The 21,228-nt window shown below is 34.9% G+C and overlaps 3 protein-coding genes across 9 annotated transcripts; 2 read left to right on the forward strand and 1 right to left on the reverse strand.

Moving 5' to 3' along the window:
• Positions 1-1,073: 1,073 nt before the first annotated feature.
• LOC137807014 (ATP-citrate synthase beta chain protein 1-like) lies at positions 1,074-6,585 on the forward strand. 6 transcript variants are annotated; one of them, XM_068607431.1, is made up of 20 exons: positions 1,169-1,414; positions 1,728-1,757; positions 1,886-1,975; positions 2,228-2,270; positions 2,382-2,500; positions 2,622-2,724; positions 2,927-2,992; positions 3,081-3,204; positions 3,301-3,435; positions 3,923-3,983; positions 4,064-4,140; positions 4,263-4,418; positions 4,515-4,643; positions 4,784-4,916; positions 5,020-5,147; positions 5,362-5,467; positions 5,605-5,681; positions 5,764-5,834; positions 5,924-6,208; positions 6,333-6,585. In XM_068607431.1, exons 5-20 carry the CDS (start codon positions 2,401-2,403, stop codon positions 6,406-6,408), a joined length of 1,827 nt encoding a protein of 608 aa, XP_068463532.1. In that variant the 5' UTR covers positions 1,169-1,414; positions 1,728-1,757; positions 1,886-1,975; positions 2,228-2,270; positions 2,382-2,400; the 3' UTR covers positions 6,409-6,585. The 6 variants fall into 6 exon arrangements, with proteins under 6 accessions (XP_068463528.1, XP_068463529.1, XP_068463530.1 ...); XM_068607429.1 differs by lacking the exon at positions 2,228-2,270 and having other exon boundaries at positions 1,141-1,414; XM_068607428.1 differs by lacking the exons at positions 1,886-1,975; positions 2,228-2,270 and having other exon boundaries at positions 1,134-1,414.
• Positions 6,586-8,387: 1,802 nt separating this feature from the next.
• Positions 8,388-15,856, forward strand: LOC137807015 (serine/threonine-protein kinase STY8-like). 2 transcript variants are annotated; one of them, XM_068607433.1, is made up of 13 exons: positions 8,388-9,410; positions 9,888-10,308; positions 10,392-11,064; positions 11,271-11,311; positions 11,662-11,730; positions 13,149-13,249; positions 13,380-13,458; positions 13,726-13,824; positions 13,942-14,010; positions 14,136-14,185; positions 14,290-14,371; positions 14,749-14,843; positions 15,294-15,856. In XM_068607433.1, the coding sequence occupies exons 1-13, from the start codon at positions 8,965-8,967 to the stop codon at positions 15,418-15,420; spliced, it is 2,352 nt and encodes a 783-aa protein (XP_068463534.1). In that variant the 5' UTR covers positions 8,388-8,964; the 3' UTR covers positions 15,421-15,856. The 2 variants fall into 2 exon arrangements, 1 of the variants encoding a protein (XP_068463534.1); XR_011080459.1 differs by having other exon boundaries at positions 8,543-9,410; positions 14,738-14,843.
• Positions 15,857-19,487: 3,631 nt separating this feature from the next.
• On the reverse strand, positions 19,488-20,482 carry LOC137807016 (uncharacterized). Its single transcript, XM_068607434.1, has 4 exons — positions 20,217-20,482; positions 19,962-20,017; positions 19,806-19,872; positions 19,488-19,720 (listed from the first exon to the last, which is right to left on the reverse strand). The coding sequence occupies exons 1-4, from the start codon at positions 20,343-20,345 to the stop codon at positions 19,640-19,642; spliced, it is 333 nt and encodes a 110-aa protein (XP_068463535.1). The 5' UTR covers positions 20,346-20,482; the 3' UTR covers positions 19,488-19,639.
• Positions 20,483-21,228: the final 746 nt, after the last annotated feature.

A 21,228-nucleotide genomic window follows, 5' to 3' on the forward strand; every position in this document is an offset into this window, starting at 1 on the left:
AAACTGTCTTAATCTCTATTTTTTTTTTCAAGTTTAAAGCTATCACTTGAGTTATATATTTCATTATTTAAACGTGTTTATCTTAGTGTTTTAATAATAAATAATGTATGTAACCACAACTTACCTTAAAAAGATTATGATATTTTCGTTTTCAACACTTTTATATTATACAAAATACTCCAAAATGTTATAATTAATCATATATACAAGTTATTTCCACGTATAGAGAATATAAATTTTGAATAGAATACAATTAACTCTCTTTATCTAGGGTTACCGTGTCTACCATGATAACCCAAAATATCAATTCCTACACTGAAAACATTTTTCTTCATTTATAACTCGAAAAGAAGAAGAAAAAGGAAAATAGAGTAAAGATTTATTGGTTTAACTTTAGTCTTTGTTTTACTACCTCTTTAAAGATGTAAGTACAATATAAATAAGATTATCTTGATACTCTAAAGTAAAAAGAGTAAAAAGATTTAGAAAATTAAAATTTCTAATAAAACAAAGAAATATATATATATATATATATATATATATTTGATTCATTTAAAATTTATTTATATTAAACTTTAGTTCTTAAAAATCCATACCTGTTTTATTTTTTGTTTTAAATTATCTATAGTTTTAATATTTATAAATAATTAATATTCTCATAATAAATCTATTATTTTGTTCATAATTTCTCTTTCATAAACTTAATAAATAATGAATGAGTGAACCAAATATAATATATTTATAGAGAAAGTAAGAGTCGTTTAGTAAAAATATTTATCATTATATTAATAGTATTTACGTGTTGTGGGCTAAAATTAATATCAAAGTCGAAAGTGATGTGATAACTTTGTAATATAAAAGGGTGGGCCACTCCAATGTGCATTTTTTGGTTAAAGCCTTAAATATAAAGAACAATATATACTGACACTTGTTCCACTATCATCTGTAATTAATGATATAAAAAGAATATTTTTATCATATAAAAAAAAATTAAAATTTTAGACAAAGAAAGAGAATTGTATACTTAGATAAGGTTTCAATGTGTCATTATTTAATAAAAAATAAAACAAAACTTGGGGTGTGATTCACCACGCACACATATAACATAACACAACACAACCAGTCACTGCTTCCTTCTCCAAAGACCAACTAGGCCAGTGGTACTGCCAGTGCTCACCCCACCTTCTGTTTCGCAAAACACAGAGAGAGAGAGTTATGGAAGTTGGTCAATGAGAATGTATATATGTGGATGAGGTTTTAACCACTCATAATAATGGTGACTCACGAGCTATGCTAACTACCCTTCTCACGTGACCACTCTCATTCATTTTGTCATTTCATTTCATTTGGTTATATATAAAAGTTAACTTCTCTATTGCAATCATCCTAAATTATAGCAACTCACTCCGTTCAGGTACACTCTCTCTTTCAATCTCAGATCACCTTTCACCATTTCCTTCCATTTTCACTTCACCAATCTTATCACATTTCTCTCTTCGCTGCTCTCTAATCTGCTTCAATTTCATTTCTCTCGTTTTTTCTTTCCCCAATTTCAAAACTCACATCATGCACATTCACGATATCATCTTGTTCTTTCAAAAGAATTTGTGTAATTATAATCGGAATTTCGGATCTGGCGAGTTGCAGTAATTACGTTGGATCATCGTTAGATTTTATAATTTTGTTTGAATCGAACTTAATGCCTAACGTCACGTCCATCTTGTCAGGGTAGCTGTTTGGTGGTGGTTTAAGACTCGGTTAGGTTTCGGTCTCATTTACTCACTCCTTTGACAAATTCGCTTCTTCGTTAATTTGTTTCCTTTCTTTCTTTAAGTTAGGAACTTAATGATGTACTTTTGCATTGCCTTTTCTGAGGTTATATTAGAGTCTGGAACGCGTGTTGTTTTTCTTCGTAAATGCCTACGCTGAGTGGTTTCTTTTCTTGCTTTTCAAGTTTCAGAGGTTTCACATTTTGGTTTGTTTGCTCTATTCCTTTTCCTTGCGTGCGTTTGATGATGACTTCATGACATGCATGACACGTGGATTTTTGCGCATTATGAATCTGGTTGATCTGCTTATGGTTTGTTAATATGTCCCGTGATCCTAGAGCTGTTATGTAATATAACTGTTAGGCTAGAGTGTCAATAAGTCATTAGAGTGTTGTGGTTATTTTTTTAATGATTTATCTTTAAGAATTTAACTGTCTTGCTGCTTAAAATTGAAATAGTTGATTGATACTGAATCCTGGAGAGAGATTTCGATATCTATAGGTGATTTTGAGAGAATTTTAGATGTCTTTTACTATGGTTTCAATTATTGCTTTATACCGTATCTAGTTTATACTGCAATGTAGAAAGTAATGCATTAGTATATGTTAACAGATCTATCTGCTTCTTCGTCATGGCCACTGGACAACTATTCTCGCGTACTACACAAGCTCTGTTTTACAACTACAAGCAACTTCCCATCCAGCGGATGCTTGACTTTGACTTTCTTTGTGGTGTGCATCATCAATTTTTATTATTTTAAATCCTTATTACAATTCGAGACTGAGTAGCAAATTGTAGGGCTACATTAATGTATTTTTTTATTAATGGAAGATCCAATTTTTTTATTCGCAGGTAGAGAAACACCATCAGTTGCTGGAATAATTAATCCTGGTTCCGAGGGATTTCAAAAGCTCTTTTTTGGTCAGGAGGAAATTGCCATCCCAGTTCATGCTGAGTATGTGTGTCGTGATGCACAAATTGTCTCTTTTTTGCTATAAATTTGGACTTGGTGAACCAAACATAGTCAAGAGTTTTTTTTCTCCCTTCATTTTTGTGGTCTCTTTACCACTTGCACATGCCGCTGGACTGGAATACCAAGTGACCTGTAATGAAAGGAAATTCTTGTTTGTCTAAGTTTATGTTGACTTATTTTTCAGTATTGAAGCTGCTTGTGCTGCACACCCTACTGCTGATGTGTTCATCAATTTTGCATCGTTTAGAAGGTTGGTATTGCTATGATCATGGCTATTCTTTTTTAGTCCAGGAGTATTGTATTGCATGGTATCACGAAATAGTTTGATATACTTGCAGTGCGGCTGCATCATCCATGACTGCTTTAAAGCAGCCGACAATTAGAGTTATTGCTATTATTGCTGAAGGTGTGCCTGAGTCAGACACTAAACAATTGATAGCGTATGCTCGGGCAAACAATAAGGTGAGAGAAGAAATGGAAATTCAAATTAAATAAACAAACTTCATAGGTAAATAGAATAGGCTGGAAATACTAATTTTAGAGATGATGTTGTGCTAGGTTGTTATTGGTCCAGCCACTGTCGGAGGAATTCAAGCTGGTGGTTTTAAGATAGGTGACACTGCTGGAACAATTGACAACATAATTCAGTGCAAGCTCTACCGGCCTGGATCTGTTGGATTTGTTTCTAAATCTGTATGTAGTTATTCATTTTTCAGTTTATGTCGTAGTGTTGTTCCATCTAACCTTTCTCTTCTTAAGGATATCGTATTTTTATATAGTACTACTTTGAAAGAAGGAGAGATACTTTTCTATTAATATATTGGTGAGCACTCGGTCTTGTAGATTTCATAGTGGAAATTATGGTTGTGGAGTGATGTATCAATTTAATATCGAAGTGCAGTTCTGTTTAACAGTGAAAATTGGTAGTAGTAAACCTGTGTGATAGGATTCTGTAACGTTACTAGGCAGCATTCGCTCACCCCCTTTCTGTTGGTAAGTAGGGGCGCCCGCTAGTATAGCTAAGATGATGTGCTTACATTTTGATAGTGAAATTACGGTTATCCGATGTTGGATTACCAAACAGCTAAGAAATTTGGAATTTGAGCTTTATTTCTTTTGATATTATCTTATTATGTATACACCAATGGTTTTGAGAGAAGAAAAAACTACTGAATTGCAGGGTGGGATGTCCAATGAGTTATACAACAGTATTGCCCGTGTGACTGATGGAATTTATGAAGGTACTGCCAGGGTGTATGTTGCTGCTGTATTTCTTTAACGATAGTTTTGAATTATATTTTAATGTTCCGTCTTGATACAGGCATTGCCATTGGCGGAGATGTTTTCCCAGGTTCCACACTCTCTGACCATGTTTTGCGGTTTAGCAACATACCACAGGTGAAATTTCTTTTTCATCTTGATTACTGTACAGAATATCTGCAACTCATAAAGAACTGTGAAGAATTTGGAGCCTATAATTTTCTTGTGAATGATCAGTCTGTATTTACATCAAACCTCAGGTTAAAATGATAGTAGTACTTGGGGAACTTGGTGGGCGAGATGAGTATTCTCTGGTGGAAGCCCTAAAACAGGGGAAAGTGACAAAACCAGTTGTTGCCTGGGTTAGCGGAACCTGTGCACGACTCTTCAAATCTGAAGTACAATTTGGTCATGCTGTATGTCACTGGCTCATTATTTTTTGACTAATTCTCAGTTACATTTATAATAAGGGAGGCGAATTCCTGATGTTCATTGGCAAATTTATAAATCAGGGAGCAAAAAGTGGCGGTGAGATGGAGTCTGCTCAAGCAAAGAATCAGGCACTAAAAGAAGCTGGAGCTGTTGTTCCCACTTCATATGAAGCTTTTGAAGTTGCAATAAAGGAAACATTTGATAAATTGGTTAGTTTATCTTGAATTTTTCATCTCTAACTGATATTTTTACGTTGTCTCCATCTCCCATAAGGAGCAATGTTTTAAAGAAGTCTCGTTAAGTTTTCGAGATTAGCTTGAGTATCGTGATTTTTTTTTTCTTTTGCTAGGTTGAAGAAGGGAATATCACACCCATTAAAGAGTTTACTCCTCCACCAATCCCCGAAGACCTAAACATTGCAATTAAGAGTGGAAAAGTACGTTCTCCAACTCATATTATTTCCACCATCTCTGATGACAGAGGTATGTTGGGATCCATCAAGTTTGTTAGTTGTAACATGGAAATGAGGTGTCCCAAGACACATTTGGTAGCTAAATCAAACTTCTCTTCCATTATTTTCCGAAGGTGAGGAACCCTGCTATGCTGGGGTACCAATGTCTACCATTATTGAAAATGGTTATGGTGTGGGGGATGTTATCTCTCTTTTGTGGTTCAAACGTAGCCTTCCCCGTTACTGTACTCAATTTATTGAGGTATACTATTCATACTCCAGTTTGCAGAGCTTTCCTTAAATCTTGTTTTCCCTTTCTTTTTATGCATGTCTATCTTAAGAATGTAAAACTGTCTATGCTCATGCTCTTTTTTAAAACTATCGTTGTACTGTTCTCTTTTCATATAGGTATAGTAAAATATTGAGATCATCTTCTAGCTTATATTTTTCTGATGCATTAAATTGGTGATTATCAGATATGTATCATGCTGTGTGCCGACCATGGTCCTTGTGTCTCTGGTGCTCACAATTCTATAGTAACAGCAAGGGCTGGGAAAGATCTTGTCTCCTGTCTTGTATCGGGTAAATACTGGCCTCTAGTCTTTCTAATGCTGAAGTATGCTTGTTATCTGAGTAACCGTGTCTGTGCACTAATATTTCCATTAATGGTCTCTAATATTTTTCATTTGGCATTCTTGATTCCTAACATTATGAAACAGGCTTGCTTACAATTGGTCCTCGATTTGGGGGTGCCATTGATGATGCTGCTCGCTATTTCAAGGATGCTTATGACAGGGTATGATTAATAGGCTTTTCCTGTGAAGCTAGCTATCCAACTATAGTTTTAACATGCGATACTACGCATTTTCTTGTTACAGAGTCTTACACCTTATGAATTTGTTGAAAGTATGAAGAAGAAGGGCATCCGTGTTCCTGGAATAGGGCACAGGTAGTGTGGATACTTGTGTGTTCATTTACTATTTGTTTTTGTTTCTTTGAAAATCTAAATGTATATCTTGGTTTTCTTCTGTAAATTAGAATCAAGAATAGGGATAACAAGGATAAGAGAGTCGAGCTGCTACAAAAGTTTGCACGCACACATTTTCCGTCTGTGAAATACATGGAGTATGCTGTTGAAGTTGAAAATTACACCCTCACCAAGGCAAATAACCTAGTTCTAAACGTAGATGGTGCAATTGGGTCACTTTTCTTGGATCTTCTAGCTGGTAGCGGAATGTTCACTAAACAAGAGGTTGACGAAATTGTGGGGATTGGCTATCTGAATGGGCTTTTTGTTTTGGCACGCTCCATTGGTCTGATCGGGTGAGTTTCATTTTGATTGTCTTTATTTATCAGGAAGAGCGTTTTTTTTTAAGTAAATAACAGATATCATTTTTGGGTGTACACACTTACAACTAATTCATTTTTCATTAATTAACCTTTTCAGGCATACCTTTGACCAAAAGAGATTGAAACAACCACTCTATCGTCACCCATGGGAAGATGTTCTGTACACAAAATGAGGGAACTTTGCTATGCTTTTCAAATCAGCTGTCTTTCGGGAAATCACGCATCACGCTGGAGATTTGTTTTAGTTGTTAGACCAGTGTACGGGGCTTATTGGTATCTAGCTGTTTGTAAGTTGTATCAGAAATTTCTTTAAGAAATAACTTAAAATTATTCTTCTTCCTCTTGATGAAGATGGTCACCGAGTCCGCGCACATTCTTGCATTACTCTGCTATTTTGGCAAAAACTCTGATCATCATAAACTTGTATATGATTGATTTATTTATGCTAATAACAACTCTAAGTAGACCATGAAAAGATGTCCCAATTATTTTCAAGTTCTTCATCATTTGTTTGGTTCAACAAATGTAGTTGAAGAAAATAAATAAACAGGATTTCAAAAGCTTGGGCATTGAATTTCAAATTTAAGAAACTGTCACAGGTCAGAATGATTTTAACTAGTACATTTCATTCTTAGTAATTTATTTGAATGACATAAATTTTTCTATTCTCTATTTCACACCAAAGTAAACTTTCAAACCCTGCCTGAAATGTAACTCTAACTTTATATATACTAATTACTTTTTCCTCTCTGCGTCTATTTTTTTTTATATTTCTATTTCTGTTTGGTCAAATGATATTTTCACTTTTTCGTCTTTTTTTTCATACATTTATTATTATTGTATTACAATTTACACTTGCAAAATTTGTAATAATAATTCATGTACTTTCCCTCTTGAGGAATATCTATTCCTAAACGGCGATAGGATGTCCTGATTCTTCCCATCTTTCAATCTTTTCATGCCCTCTGAAATTGTGTGCGTGCACTCATTGAAGTTGAAGAAACCAATGTAAAATAATATTTTTTACTATTACAAATTTAAATAAAATGTCATACTATTCTTTATATTTATAATTCTTAATTCTTAACTTACATTCATCAAATTAATATTCTTAATTCTTAACTTTTATTTTTGTGCAACATTTAAAATGATTATTTAACCATCTACTAGGGTGTCACATACTAACCTTAGAAAAGTATTAATTTGAGGTTCTTGAAAGATAAAAAAAATCTAAAAATTCTCTCCAAAGGCTAAAATAAAACAAAGAAGTGGATAAATTTTTGTTGTTGTAATGCAAGTTGTATGAGAATAAAAAAACTATAAAGTGATATACAAGGATAAAATTCAATAATAAGAAACAAAATTTATACCCACTCTAACAAAAGTTACAGTAAAACCATTCCATTTGAAAAAAAAAAAAAAAGTTAGTTTTCTAGTTTGAAAAGTAAATACAGAATGTATTTGATTTAGACAGTTTAAGACAACAAAGCCGTGATTTCCTTTTGGACACGCCAGTCCTTCTGATATTACTTACTACTTCAATGGCGGCTCTATTTGTTTAATATCTCAAAATATTTCTACTCTCTTATTTTACTAACACAACTGAAAATAAATAAACAAATAAATGATATAAAAATTGTGTGTTTTGACCAAGAAAAGAATAATATTTTCTTTTAAATTTTTTTATCTTATCTTAAATGTGCATTCCATGGGTGTAACTATACTTACATTTATTAAATTATATTTAATATGTTAAAAATATATCAAATATGCCTATTATTATTATTATTATTATTATAATAGACAATGGGTAACAGATTCAATTATAATGTGTCAGTCCAATGAACATACCCAAAATGTATAAAGAAAAATATCTTGTTGCTTGCACATTTTGAGGTTTTATTTTATTTCACTTTATGATGAGTAATCACAAATTTTGCAAACAAGGAAAAAACAGGTAAAAAATGTGTCTGAACCATATTAAAACAAGTGGAGTCCTCCTGAAGAGAAAAAATAGCATGCTCCACGGAATAAAAAAAAAAGCGTTGGTGTGAGAATGAACCAATACGAATGAAGCGACTCAAAAGTTTTTAAACCAAAAAGACAGAGTACGTTAAGAACATAAAGCACACCCAGAGGAGAGAGTTGACACACGTGCGTCGTGGATTGGTCCATCCAACACTAAGAACTGGAAAGGAGAACGGACTGTAAGTTCCACGCGCGTGATCGCGAGTGGGGTTTCTTTGGTCTACTTTTATGATGTAATAATAATGAATAACTTTTGTTTTGGTTCAAATAGCTGGATTCAGATATTAACGATGAGATAGAGAGTGGAAAGAAAAAGAGTTGAAGTAAGAGTAAGCAAAGGCAAAGGAGAAGAAAAAAAGGAAAAGAAAAAAAGTAAGAGTGAAGAATATAGGTAGAGATAATAGTGATAGAGAGAGGATTAGGTTGTTGTTTTGTTTTGATGTTTTATTGACTCTGTTGAGAGATAAGACTTTGAACTTCAATTGAAAATTTATTGCAATCTGTGTGTCTAATCAATTTATTTGTGAGCTATATGTGTTGGTAGCTTCTAGAGAGAAGGAAGATGAATGTTGTTGTTGTTGTTGCGGTTGCTTGTTGTTAGTGGATAGATACAGATATCTGAAGAGGACGATAGCAATAGCGTATAGCGTGTTTTTGTGATTGGGATTGTGATTGTGATTGTGATTGTGATTGCTGTTGCAATGGGAACTCCACCAACGGATGAACTCGTGAAGAAGATCCAACAGTTAGAAGAAGGACACGCGCACTTGAAGCAAGAAATGTCAAAGCTCAAACTCTCCGATGTGAGACACGGACATCGCCAGAGGTCGCACTCCGTCTCTCCGCAGCGTTCCAGGTTGGGCGCTCCCCCGAGGAGGCGGACCGATGCACCGGCGGCTGCGTGGAAGAGAGGTTCGTGTTCCTTTAAACAATCCTCGCCTCTGCAGAGAGAGAGCCGCGGCGGCGGGGATCCTCAAATTCACGGCGGCGGCGGCGGCGGCGGAGGAGGAGGAGGAGGAGGAGAAGGTGCTACTCCGCGCCGTGGTCCTTCCGCCGTGAACTTTACGGAACGACAGTATCTTAATATTTTGCAGTCAATGGGACAGTCTGTTCATATATTGGATCTTAACTGTCGCATAATATACTGGTGAGTCATTTGTCTCAATGCGCATCGCTTTTTTTTATTTGTTTTACTATTAAATTCTGTGTAATTTTTCTATTCCGTAACGGTGATAGTTAATGAAGATGTGGAATATATGAATATATTGACTTTTATAGCAACTTTCTCATTTAACTTTTTCAAAATGAGATGATGCATGAGTTAATTTTAGTGCATAAGAGAAAGTCGGATGATTTTCCTTTTCTGTGAATACTTAGGGAAAAGCTTCTTACTACAAATGCTTGTGGAGAGAAGTGTCTTGCAATAAATATTTATGGGAAAGTTTTTCAAAACTTATGATTAGTTCATTACTGGAAAATGGATGTGCTGACTGTGTTTGAGCTTTGATATATCGTTTACTGTTGAGCATGTGATGTTGTATGGTGCTGATTGCGGGAATTCAAGGAACCTGTATTAAAAGCTTTGTTTTGAGAAAAAAAAATGTGGTTGGGGAAAATTTTACAGGAACCGTAGTGCGGAAAATCTGTATGGTTATACAGCAGAGGAAGCTTTAGGGCGGGATGGGATTGAGCTGCTTGTAGACCCTCGGGATTTGGGCTTGGCCAATGATACAGTGAACCGTGTGATGGTGGGAGAGAATTGGACGGGGCAATTTCCGGTCAAGAATAAGATGGGGGAGAAGTTCTTAGCTGTAGCGACTAATACACCTTTCTATGATGATGATGGAAGCTTAGTTGGGATAATTTGTGTCTCTTGTGATTCACGGCCCTTTCTTGAAATGAAAGTTCCGATGTCTGGTGTAAGGAACACTGAGTCGGATTTGGACTCGGGTGGAACTCGATCTAGAAGTAGCATTACGAATAAACTTGGCATTGACACTCAGCAGCCACTTCAAGTTGCTATTGCGTCAAAAATTTCAAATTTGGTTTGTGACATAACTTTCTCGCTTCTGTAATTTTAGTATACCGTGGTATATCTTGACTCTTGACATCTTTAATCATTAAACAGGCATCAAAGGTGAGTAACAAAGTAAGGTCAAGGATCTGGACGGGAGAAAATAATGTGGATCGTGAAGGTGGGAGCGGTGAAAGTCATAATTCTGAGCATAGTTTGTTGGAATCTGTTCTTTCGGACCAGAGAGAGGATGCTAATTCCAGTGGAGCTAGCACCCCCAGAGGTGATGTGCCACCGTTCCATTTTGGTGTGTTTTCTCATGGCGAAGAAAAATCCCAGGGAAAATCTTCGAGAGAGTCTGGTGACGAGAGTGAAGGAAAATCTATTCACAAGAGCATACCTGCTAAGGCTGAAGCCTGGATTCAAAGGAAAACATTATCATGGCCATGGAGAACAAAGGACCGAGAAGGTTCAGATGGATCAGAGGGAAGCAAAGTTCGTGCTACTGGGCCCTGGAGACAGAATGATCGAGAAAGTGAATCAGTTAATCAGAAGATTCTTTCTTCTGGCTTGAAGCAAGAAAGCCAGGGAGGTGAAAGTAATCGCCCTAATAACAATGAGGTTTCAGGATCCTGGTCCTCCTTTAATGTTAACAGCACAAGCAGTGCCAGCAGCTGTGGGAGTGCTGGCAGTTGTGCTGTCAATAATAAAGTGGATGTGGACACTGATTGCTTGGATTATGAAATTTTGTGGGAGGACCTGACAATTGGAGAACAAATTGGGCAAGGTGAGACATTCTTAACTAAAGGGGCAAACTTGAGGACATAATCCTTTGACGTCTATGCTTTAAGAACAAAAAATATTTTATATTTGAAATGTTGTTCGTTTCTTTCTAGAGCTCTCATAATTTATTATACCTGTGCTTGCAAACCCAAATATCAAGTTTATGCCTTTTATGCTATTCACATAACTGTTTCCTTTTCCAAATTGCAGGTTCTTGTGGAACTGTTTATCATGCTCTGTGGTATGGATCAGTATGTTCTTTTCCTTGCTGCAATTATTTTGATTTCATGCATTATAGATGATTTTTCCAAGAATTTTACTCCAACTTAGATTTCTTTGTTGCATTCTTTACCTTACCTTTTTTGGGGTGTAAGTTTATATATTGTTGCAACTGGAAATTAATAGCATTTAGTATACCAATGTTCTTTATGGTGCTAATTCAACATTCTTGAGTTAAGGCAACACAGAATTGCTGGTTGTCCTGTGAAATGTGGACGGCAACTCTAAGCCAGACAACGTTAGAATGCGTCTTTTATAGACAGACAACCTACTTTTCTTCTGAGTGAAATTCTGATGTCAACTTATATCTGGGTTTTGGCAGGATGTTGCCGTTAAAGTTTTCTCAAAGCAAGAATATTCAGATGAATTGATACTGTCCTTCAGACAAGAGGTATGCTTTCCTATAGCCTAATTTGCTTATTAGTAAGGAAGTGACAAAGGTGTAGAAAACAACCATTGTTGCTAATGTAATTAGGTGAGAAAAATCGACTAAAACATAATAGTCTTCCTTACTTTGATGTTTGCTCAATTATTGCACAATTGGGAGGGAAATGTCATACTTGTTGCTTTCACTTTTTTTTATACCATTTATTGATTTTATGAGACACACAAATCCACATTCACGTTGGGCATCATAGGTCTCTAATATGTGAACTTGATTCATTTGTTAACCATGTGTTAGGTTTCTTAATTACTTTAGGTTGTTTTATGAAGGATCAACAGGCATTATTGTGACTTTGCTAAGCTTGCGAAAGAGATCAGTGTTTATAGTACATTGCTTAGGCGAATGATGGCCTACATTGTTTTTCTGTTTTGTTTTGCATTGTGGAGTGGATACAATTAGCCAAATACAGTGTAAATCCACACATTTAGCGTAAAAGTTAACGTATCATTTTTATAGCATGACTGGTTGAGTAAAATTCAGCCTCGTTATCTTAATCTCCTCTTCGATAATAAAAGGGTTTCGGAGGGGAGAGATTGTCCCAAGTTAGAAATTTTAAATCCAATTGTAAAGTATGAGACTTATACTGAAAGAACGGAATTCTAATGTGAGATTTATACAGCCTTTGGCTCCAACTAAAATGGTTAGCTTTTGTGATCTAGCTCTTCCATGATTCTTTATCAATTGGTATTAGAGCTTTTCAAGACTGTGTCTATCAGTTACAAACAAGCAGCGGGTGGTGACTCTGCCATTGCAGCATTCACTTAGGCTAGTGTGTACATCCAGCCCGTATGAACACAAGGGTTTCTAGAGTGCGGGATTTATAAGGCTTTGGGCTCTCCACCTACAACAGCTAGCTTTTGTGATGTGGTTTCCCTTTTGTGACTGGATGCCTTTTTCTCTCTTCATTAGTTGTCCTTCAAGTACAATACTGTTTGGTTAGTCAGCATCTTGTTATTAGCCACATCTTCCTTAAATATTTGCTTATATTGATTTGATATGACCCATATATGTTATATTCCTTTAATAATCCGACTTTATAATCCAATTTACTATGGTAATATGGATGGACGCTTACATCCTAGATTTTGCATTATATGTTCAAGATTGACAATTTCCTATAATATGTTTAAAATAATCGGAAAATTTTTGGATCGGTGCAGAAACTATTAGTTATTGAGTGCCGTAGCTATCATAATCGCTGGGAATTTGATCTAGAATTTAGCTAATATGGAACTGTGTCTTGTTCTTCCACTTGATTATTTTACCGTATTAATCACTTTTCTCGTCTAAACCTCCCGAGTGCTTGGCATCCCCCTACAATTTCTTGTCTTGCATTGATTTGATGATATTTTTGTTGTATGAAGGTGTCTGTCATGAAAAGACTTCGACACCCAAATATTCTTCTCTTTATGGGGGCCGTGACTTCACCTCAACGTCTCTGCATCGTGACAGAGTTTCTCCCGCGGTTTGTACTGAACTTCTGCTTTTTGCCCATTTGTATCAAGAGCATATGATTGTAGTCTACTATGCTAGGTATCAGAGAGTACTTAGCTGGGTTAATCATTGCTGTGTACATTTGTATTTTATGACTTCAGTGGAAGCTTGTGCCGCTTGTTACACAGAAACACTTCTAAACTTGACTGGAGACGGAGAGTTCATATGGCCTTGGATATTGTAAGTATTTAGTAATAGAATTATAGATCTTATGGTGTTTATCCATTTTCCTTCTAAATAAGATCATTGTTATGATGCTATTTATTTAGTATAACAATGGATCATTCACTTTTTTCCCTTTTCGGTATTAATTTATTTCGGGTTTTGTTCCTGGAGCATAACGTAATTTTGACTTTGCTATTAGAAATATAAATTCCTTTAGTATCTTAGAAAGCATCTCTCATTGTTTGAAGCTTGTTGTAAGCTTACAGCATATTCTTTCTACAGGCACGGGGCGTAAATTATCTTCATCATTCTAACCCACCTATCATCCACAGAGATTTGAAGTCTTCAAATCTTCTAGTTGATAAGAACTGGACTGTGAAGGTCTGCCACTTTTCACTTTTCTAGTTATCCTATAATGTTGGTTTGAAATTGTCCTTGATTGCGTAAAGGTTCTAACACTAAGCTACACAATATCTTGATGACGTTTTAACTGAACAGGTTGGTGATTTTGGTCTTTCACGAGTTAAGCATGAAACATATCTCACAACTAAGACTGGAAGGGGCACGGTACGCTCCTTTTTTTTAGTGGGACATAATATTTCTTATATTTTTGCAATTGTCCACTTCATATTCTTCAATGCTACAGAGTCTCAAAAACATCTTACTGATTCTAGCATTTTTTTGTTTTGTAGCCTCAATGGATGGCACCCGAAGTTCTTCGTAATGAACCCTCCGATGAGAAGTATGTCCTATCTATGCTCTCAATTACTCTTTCTCTCTACTGATGTTTCTAAACAAATTTCAGACTTATGAATATCTGTTTTTGCTGCTTCTTGGGAACATCAGATCTGACGTTTATAGCTTTGGAGTGATATTATGGGAAATTGCAACTGAAAAGATACCTTGGGATAATCTCAACTCAATGCAGGTATTGCTTTCATGCGTACATGAACCTTCGAAATATATACTTGCGAAGTTTAAAATTAGTAAAGCTTATTGAACCGAAATCCATTGCAGAGATTGGCTTTATCGTTTTTTAAGTTATTTGTTATTCCGGGGCTTCAAACTGGAGAGTGAACTATTATTCCATAAAGGATGCACGTTGGGTGTTTATATTGTGTCTTTAGTTTCAGCTTATTTAGTTTTTGAATTACGCTCATTCTACGTCATTAAAGACCACGGTGACTGGAAATTATTATATCATAATGTTTTCCCAGTTCAATATGAAGATTTTTTTTATGAACTATGGAATATGGATCACTGTTGGTGCATATATGAACAACTGTTCCTCTAGGGATCTTGCAGGTGATTGGAGCTGTAGGATTCATGAATCAACGGCTAGAAATTCCAAAAAATATCGATCCACGGTGGGCTTCTATAATTGAGAGCTGCTGGCACACGTGAGCATTCTAATCTCTGTTAAACTTTTGTACCCCAAACCAAACCCAACCCTCCAAATATAGTCTTTAATATCCAAGGATGCCAGTTATCACCCAAATGAATATAGAAGTTGCTTTACTTGTGCTCCAATAGTTGGCAAGCTTACCTAAACAATCTTCTTGTTTTCTTGCTGTTTCATCATACTGGAATTGTTTGCCCTTTTATTTATTCAATATTAGGTTACCTACTTGATGTAGCCCAATTACATTTTCGGACTGTAGTGAATAAGAAATTCTTGGTTCCATAGTTGACCTTGGGTTGTTGTGTTTGCTACTCAATTTTTTTTATGTAAATCCTTGATTCCAATTATTTCCTGCCTTCTTTTGGTAGTTTTACATACTAATGTTGAAGCCATGTAGGGGAGTTTATCAAACTTTTTTCCAACTTACTAATTTGTCTGTTCCTACCAGCGATCCAGCAAGCCGGCCAACGTTCCCGGAACTACTTGATAGGCTTAGAGAGCTGCAAAAACAGTATGCCATTCAGTTCCAGGCAACCCGATCCGCCAGCAAGGAAAGTACCCAAAAAGAGTCCTAGAAAACCTTGGAGCTATTTTTTCTGATGGTTAATGATTTTTTTGCATATATTTTACCGAAGCTGCTGGAGTAGATGAGTTAGTACAAACAAACAGCTGGTCTTGGAAATTTGTAGCATAGCTGATCTGAGTCCTTCAACATTTGCCAAGTTATTTTGGAGAAGAGGGATAAACTGATAAAAGAAACGTGGGAATTGCCAAACTTTTGATAGTGATTGGGTCACTCTTCTTTTTCTCTTGTGCCATCTTTTAAGTTTCATATTGGTGGTTTTGAATGTTTAGAGTCTTGTCAATTGGATCGATTACCACCCGCGTTGTACTTATTCTATGCAATTGTTTCCGCCACTATTTCAAAGTTGTACAGAAGGTGGCGAAAAGAAGTGGGAACATCATTTGACTAGATAGATTAGAATCACAAAGTCAGTGTTTTTAAGTTAATGTTGGATCTCCTTCATTATCCACTCGAAGCAAAAAGTGCAGTTTAGCACATCAGACAGCCTTTGAAATGAACCATTCACAATTTCATTGGCTGTCATCAATTCAACTAATCGAACCAGTACAGATAATAATTTCTAGAATAGACAGTAATTTTCAAATTGTTTCTGCATTCTATTGGCCGTTCCTTTTGTTAATCTTAACCGAACTGTAAAAGTCTGATTTCCTATTGGATATAACGTTATTTTTATATTGGATTGACGTCATGTGATATCACTTCTATATAGAAAAAAAAAGAAGCAAAAATCGTCTTTTAACTGCACGACTTTGTGAATGTCTATCTGCTAGTCAAAGTTGTGCATAGTGAGAATTTGCGCAAAAGTCGTTGAATCATGACACTTTTCTGGTCTATACTTCAGTGCAGCTGAAATATGACAACTTCTCTTGTTTGAAGTATGAGACTCAACTTATCCTTTTGTGGTAAAATTTTTCAATTCAACTTCTTCTCATCATTTCAAAAAGAAATTGCACCAAAATAGTAAAAAATCTCTTTTATCCGTGGCCCCGATACACACGTGAGGCTTCCGTATAATCAGGTTCCTCATGGAGTGAATTGGGTTACTGTTCATAAATGGTCTATGCCATCTTAAGTTCAAAACCAAAAAATCGTCTAGTTTGTTTTCTATTCCTAACTCTATTACATAAGTTATTCCTTCATTTGAATAGGATCCATTGTTTAACTTGTCGTTGCAAACTTTTAAGTCCTTATTTGTGCTGCAAACTCCTAACAAATTAAGGAGAAGACTTTGATGTAGTATCAGTTGAGAAAAAGATAACCCGAAATAAGAGATGATTTGAACATGTACAATAAAAAAGCCAACAAGACTATTACTAAGGAGAGTAAATTACATGAATTTTAATATTATGTAGAAACTATTAGTGAGAAGAGTAAATTACATGGGTAAAGGGTGATATGAAGATTATTAAGACATTCACAAGTTTGTAAGAAAATTTACAATTTAAAAAAAACGCTTAAAGGATTTTTTTTTATTAGAATCAATCAAAATTATTTTCAGATATTAATCGTTCTTATTTCAATTAATATTAATTGGAGTTATTTTTTCGTACACGTTGACTAAATAAATCTCCTAACTGAGATTCTGAGATTAGTGAAAACAGTTCACTCAAAATAAGTTCAAAAGTTTTCCCATTTAACACTGAAAAAAATATGACATACGTTGTGAAAAAATATCTTCAAAGACACTGATTGAAAAACAATTTTAGCAATTATCAACAAAAATATGACTATGAAATATATCAATGCTAATATTAATTGAGAAAATAAAACAAGTTTATTTTTCTAATTTTTGGTAATTCTATTGTTTTCATAAATTTTTAAAATTTAAATTTGTTTTAAAATTCTCCATCCAAACAATATATTTTGTCGAAAATATTTCAAATTCTTTATAAAAATTTATCCAAGCATGCTAAAAAGGAATTTTTCAAAAAGAATCTCTTATAAAAAATAACCTTGAATATTTGGTCTTTAATATGTTTTAATGCTATCATTTGATCTATAAATTGATCTGACCTAGTGAAGATTTTGTTGTTGTAATAATTCTTATACACAGCTTTGCAAACTAAAGAAAATGAATATATATATATATATATAATTTATCAAATTCTTTATAAAAATTTATCCAAGCATGCTAAAAAGGAATTTTTCAAAAAGAATCTCTTATAAAAAATAACCTTGAATATTTGGTCTTTAATATGTTTTAATGCTATCATTTGATCTATAAATTGATCTGACCTAGTGAAGATTTTGTTGTTGTAATAATTCTTATACACAGCTTTGCAAACTAAAGAAAATGAATATATATATATATATATATATATATATATATATAATTTCAAATCAAGGGCCCCTTTTTTTCTAACAAACTGTTTTTAATAATATTGTGGAAACCTTACTCATATACAATGATATATTTTTACATGATATTATGAGTTTTTCAAGAGAATATTGATTTGATAATTTGTATTTAGGTAGTTTTTGACCTAACTTTATCTTTCCATTCTTCTTTAATAAAGTTGCGCCAAATACATTTAAAGAAAAACTCCTGAAAAAAAAAAATAACGATCTTAACTGAAAAAAAAAGAGAAAGAATTTTTTAAGGGAAAACTAATTAAAATAAATTTTAAAATTAAATTACACGCCTTAATCTTTCATTTTGAATTAATTGATGTTACAAAAAAGTTACCTTTCAAATAGTTTTTCAGATAAAACAACTAGGCAACAATCATTTCAAATTTAAACTTTAAAAACAACTTTTAAACAATAAGAAAAAAGGTTGGGTCAAACATAGCCCTTTTCCTCCCTCCTACCGATTTCCTGTTTAGTGAAAAATGTGATGTAAGTTATTTGACATGGATGGAGGGAAGCATCTCATGCAACTTGTAGAATTCTGAAACAACTTCATGGTGGGGAATTTATAAAGCCTATTTCAGGACTAAGGTTACTTTTATCACTTGGGAAGTGGCATTATATTTTCAGATAAAGAAAGTAGTGGATTCCCCGACAAACAAACAAGAAAAAAAGGATAACAAAGTAATGGCTCTAAAGACATCGTAGAAGTAAAGATAAAAAAAAAGACTCCATAGCATGAAGAACTATTGCAGCTATATGTTTTATTGGAATCTTTCTTTAATACGGAAAAAAGTAGGCAAAAACATAGTGGATGCTTCCTTCACGACAATGTCAACTTCAAGTGACATCGAGAATCTAGCCTCTATCAACTTGGAAGTGGTAAAAATAGTGCAAATAAGTCATAACCACTTGCACACAATACCTTACAAGAGCATGCTAAGTACAGTGTTTTCTATTTGACCACAGTACTTGAAAAATCATTAAGCACTGAACTGAAGATGAAGGAGCTTCACGTTGAACATGCAAATGAGCCTATATTGGTGACAAACATGGAGATACAAGACTCCAATTATTCCACGCTCCAATAACTATGCATAGATGATCCAAGGATCAAGAACTCAAGATCCTATCGTATGTCATCTTAGCCATTCGTTTAGTTCCAATTGGTCAATTTGATGCATGAGAGAAAGAACAGAATTGTCATGGTACCCGGAGAAATCTAAGAATTCTGATACATGTATTGCTTGAGTCAGTAACAGAATGAATTTTAAAACATAAAAAAGAGAGGGAAGGAGGGATAAAACTTCATTAAATAGAAAATCATTAAACTTAAAGTAAAACAATAATAGTACCAAAACTCTTAAATTTCCTTGGGTACCCCAAGTTTTCTCAAGAAAACATTGTTGGAATGGTGAGTTTTGTTTTTCAAACTATTTCCATGATCCAACGGGTGCTACCTATGGTGATAACCTGTGTTCAAATCTCACTCCCCACTTTCCCAATTCAAGCTAGAAATATCTATGCCAAAGCAAAACACTAGCCATGCCACTAGGTTCCCTAGCCTTCGTGAAACATTAATTGATTGGTTCTATCGGCTTATATTTGCTCAAAGTCTCGTCTAATATCCGCACCAAACAGAAGAGCAGCACAACGCAAGACAACTAAGCTAATCTATTGTTAGCTCCTTTATGTTAGTTATCATGCTTTGAAGTGCTGACAGAACTTGATTATGAATATAATAAATTTGTAAACATTTAAACACATGTTTCGGCGCATGAATCCTATGATTTCTGTATAAAGTCTGTGTTCAGATAAGTATGATTTCGCTAAACTCTGGCACTTCCATTCCCACAACTCTAGCGAAGCAAGTGCCGGATTGCAGCAACAGCATCACCTTTATGCTCGCGCAAGGTCCTTTCAGCCACCTTTTTATCCAGCTTTTGAAAACAAATTATATATAAATACATCAATTGATTGAAAAAAAATTAGAAAATTTATAAAGCGACATACCGAAAAAGTTACCTCTAATTCATTAGCGATAATGTCGACATCGGCGGCATTTATCTTAACAGCAGCTAATTCTTTCTCCCTAAAACCAGGGGAAAAAATACAGATTAAGAGTTAATTAATCATTAATCAAATGTAAAAGACAGAAAAAAAAATTAGGAATGATTTTACCTCAAACGCATGGCTTGCCAGTCAGCTTCAGCAGATGCAGCAATTGATGCCATGGCCTGCAATATCGTTAGACAATACCGCAAAATTCAGTTTAACACGAATCGAATCGCTTGTGTGAAATTTTATGGCAACGTTTGGTTGTTTGATTTCAGTTTTAGGACGTGATTTTGAGAAGCTGATAAACGCGCTTCTGAACGTGTTTTCAATTTCGAAAGCGATTACAAGAAAAGATGAGAGAGAAAGGGTGAACAGAACCTCTTGAACGCGAGAGGAATCGAGTTGGCGATCCTCGACGCGGTCAGTGAGCTTGTCGAAAGCTTTGGTCTGCTGCTGCATGTCCTTCGAGTCCACCACCCTCTCTATTCCTTCCTCTGCACCTTCCATCTCTCTCTCTCTCTCTCTCTCTCTCTCTCTCTCTCTCTCTCTCTCTCCAATTTCACACTTTCTGCTGCAAAATCAAACTCCACAACAGAACGCACACAACCCACGCGCAACGCTGGAAGAGCTTCATCTCTCGTACTGTTACTTTGTGCTGCCTGAAGCAATTTTCGGGCCTTATTGGGCTCAACGTGGGCTCAACCTGAACCCATCTCTCTAAAGGCAGTTTCATCCTGCACCCCTACATTTTTCTTCCTGCACCCCCATAATGTTATGTAAAGACTAAATTGTCCCTATTATTTTTTAAAAACCCTAAAATGCACTTGAACTGTATTTATTTTTTGCATTATGGATTATGGAATCCGGAAAAATTTTGGATTGACACTTTCGGTAAAATTTCGGATTCATCAATCCATAATTCAAAATATGCACTTCACATTTAAACATTTCGGATCCACTAATCTGTAACAGAAATATGCATTCTGGATTCTGAAATCCGTAATTCAGAAAAAAGCATTCCAGATCCACGAATCTGTAACAGAATTAGGCTTCTGGATTCAGCAATTCGGAAATCAACAATTTATGCAAAAATTGCTTCTGAAACACCCCCTCATCCGGAAAAAAAAAAATTCAGTTCCAGATTGATGAATCCGTAGCACACTCCCAAATCCCTATTTCTGGTAACCACGGTGTCCTTTTTCAAGTAAAAGATTAAGGTCAGTTTTAGGATTTAGAAAATTGTGGGAGTGCAGGAAAAAAATGTAGGGGTGCAGGAAGAAGAAGCCCTCTCTAAAACACTCTTCATAACTGTCGCACTAAGCTAGGCCCAACTATATTTTCACAAAAGAACGAGGATATTTTTCACTGCCAATAAAAGATATAAACTATA

This window comes from Phaseolus vulgaris, chromosome 3, assembly GCF_000499845.2.
Source record: "Phaseolus vulgaris cultivar G19833 chromosome 3, P. vulgaris v2.0, whole genome shotgun sequence".
In the NCBI taxonomy this organism is placed as follows: Eukaryota; Viridiplantae; Streptophyta; class Magnoliopsida; order Fabales; family Fabaceae; genus Phaseolus; species Phaseolus vulgaris.

Coding starts and splice junctions, on each gene's coding strand:
- LOC137807016 (XM_068607434.1), bottom strand. CDS start 20,345: ATGGAAGGTGCAGAGGAAGGAATAGAGAGGGTGGTGGACTCGAAGGAC. Junction 20,018..20,216: donor ATTCCTCTCGCGTTCAAGAG/GTTCTGTTCACC, acceptor ACGATATTGCAG/GCCATGGCATCAATTGCTGC. Junction 19,873..19,961: donor TGGCAAGCCATGCGTTTGAG/GTAAAATCATTC, acceptor CCCTGGTTTTAG/GGAGAAAGAATTAGCTGCTG.
- LOC137807015 (XM_068607433.1), top strand. CDS start 8,965: ATGGGAACTCCACCAACGGATGAACTCGTGAAGAAGATCCAACAGTTA. Junction 13,459..13,725: donor TTCATATGGCCTTGGATATT/GTAAGTATTTAG, acceptor TTCTTTCTACAG/GCACGGGGCGTAAATTATCT. Junction 13,825..13,941: donor ATAAGAACTGGACTGTGAAG/GTCTGCCACTTT, acceptor TTAACTGAACAG/GTTGGTGATTTTGGTCTTTC.
- LOC137807014 (XM_068607427.1), top strand. CDS start 2,401: ATGGCCACTGGACAACTATTCTCGCGTACTACACAAGCTCTGTTTTAC. Junction 3,205..3,300: donor ATGCTCGGGCAAACAATAAG/GTGAGAGAAGAA, acceptor ATGTTGTGCTAG/GTTGTTATTGGTCCAGCCAC. Junction 4,644..4,783: donor AGGAAACATTTGATAAATTG/GTTAGTTTATCT, acceptor TTCTTTTGCTAG/GTTGAAGAAGGGAATATCAC.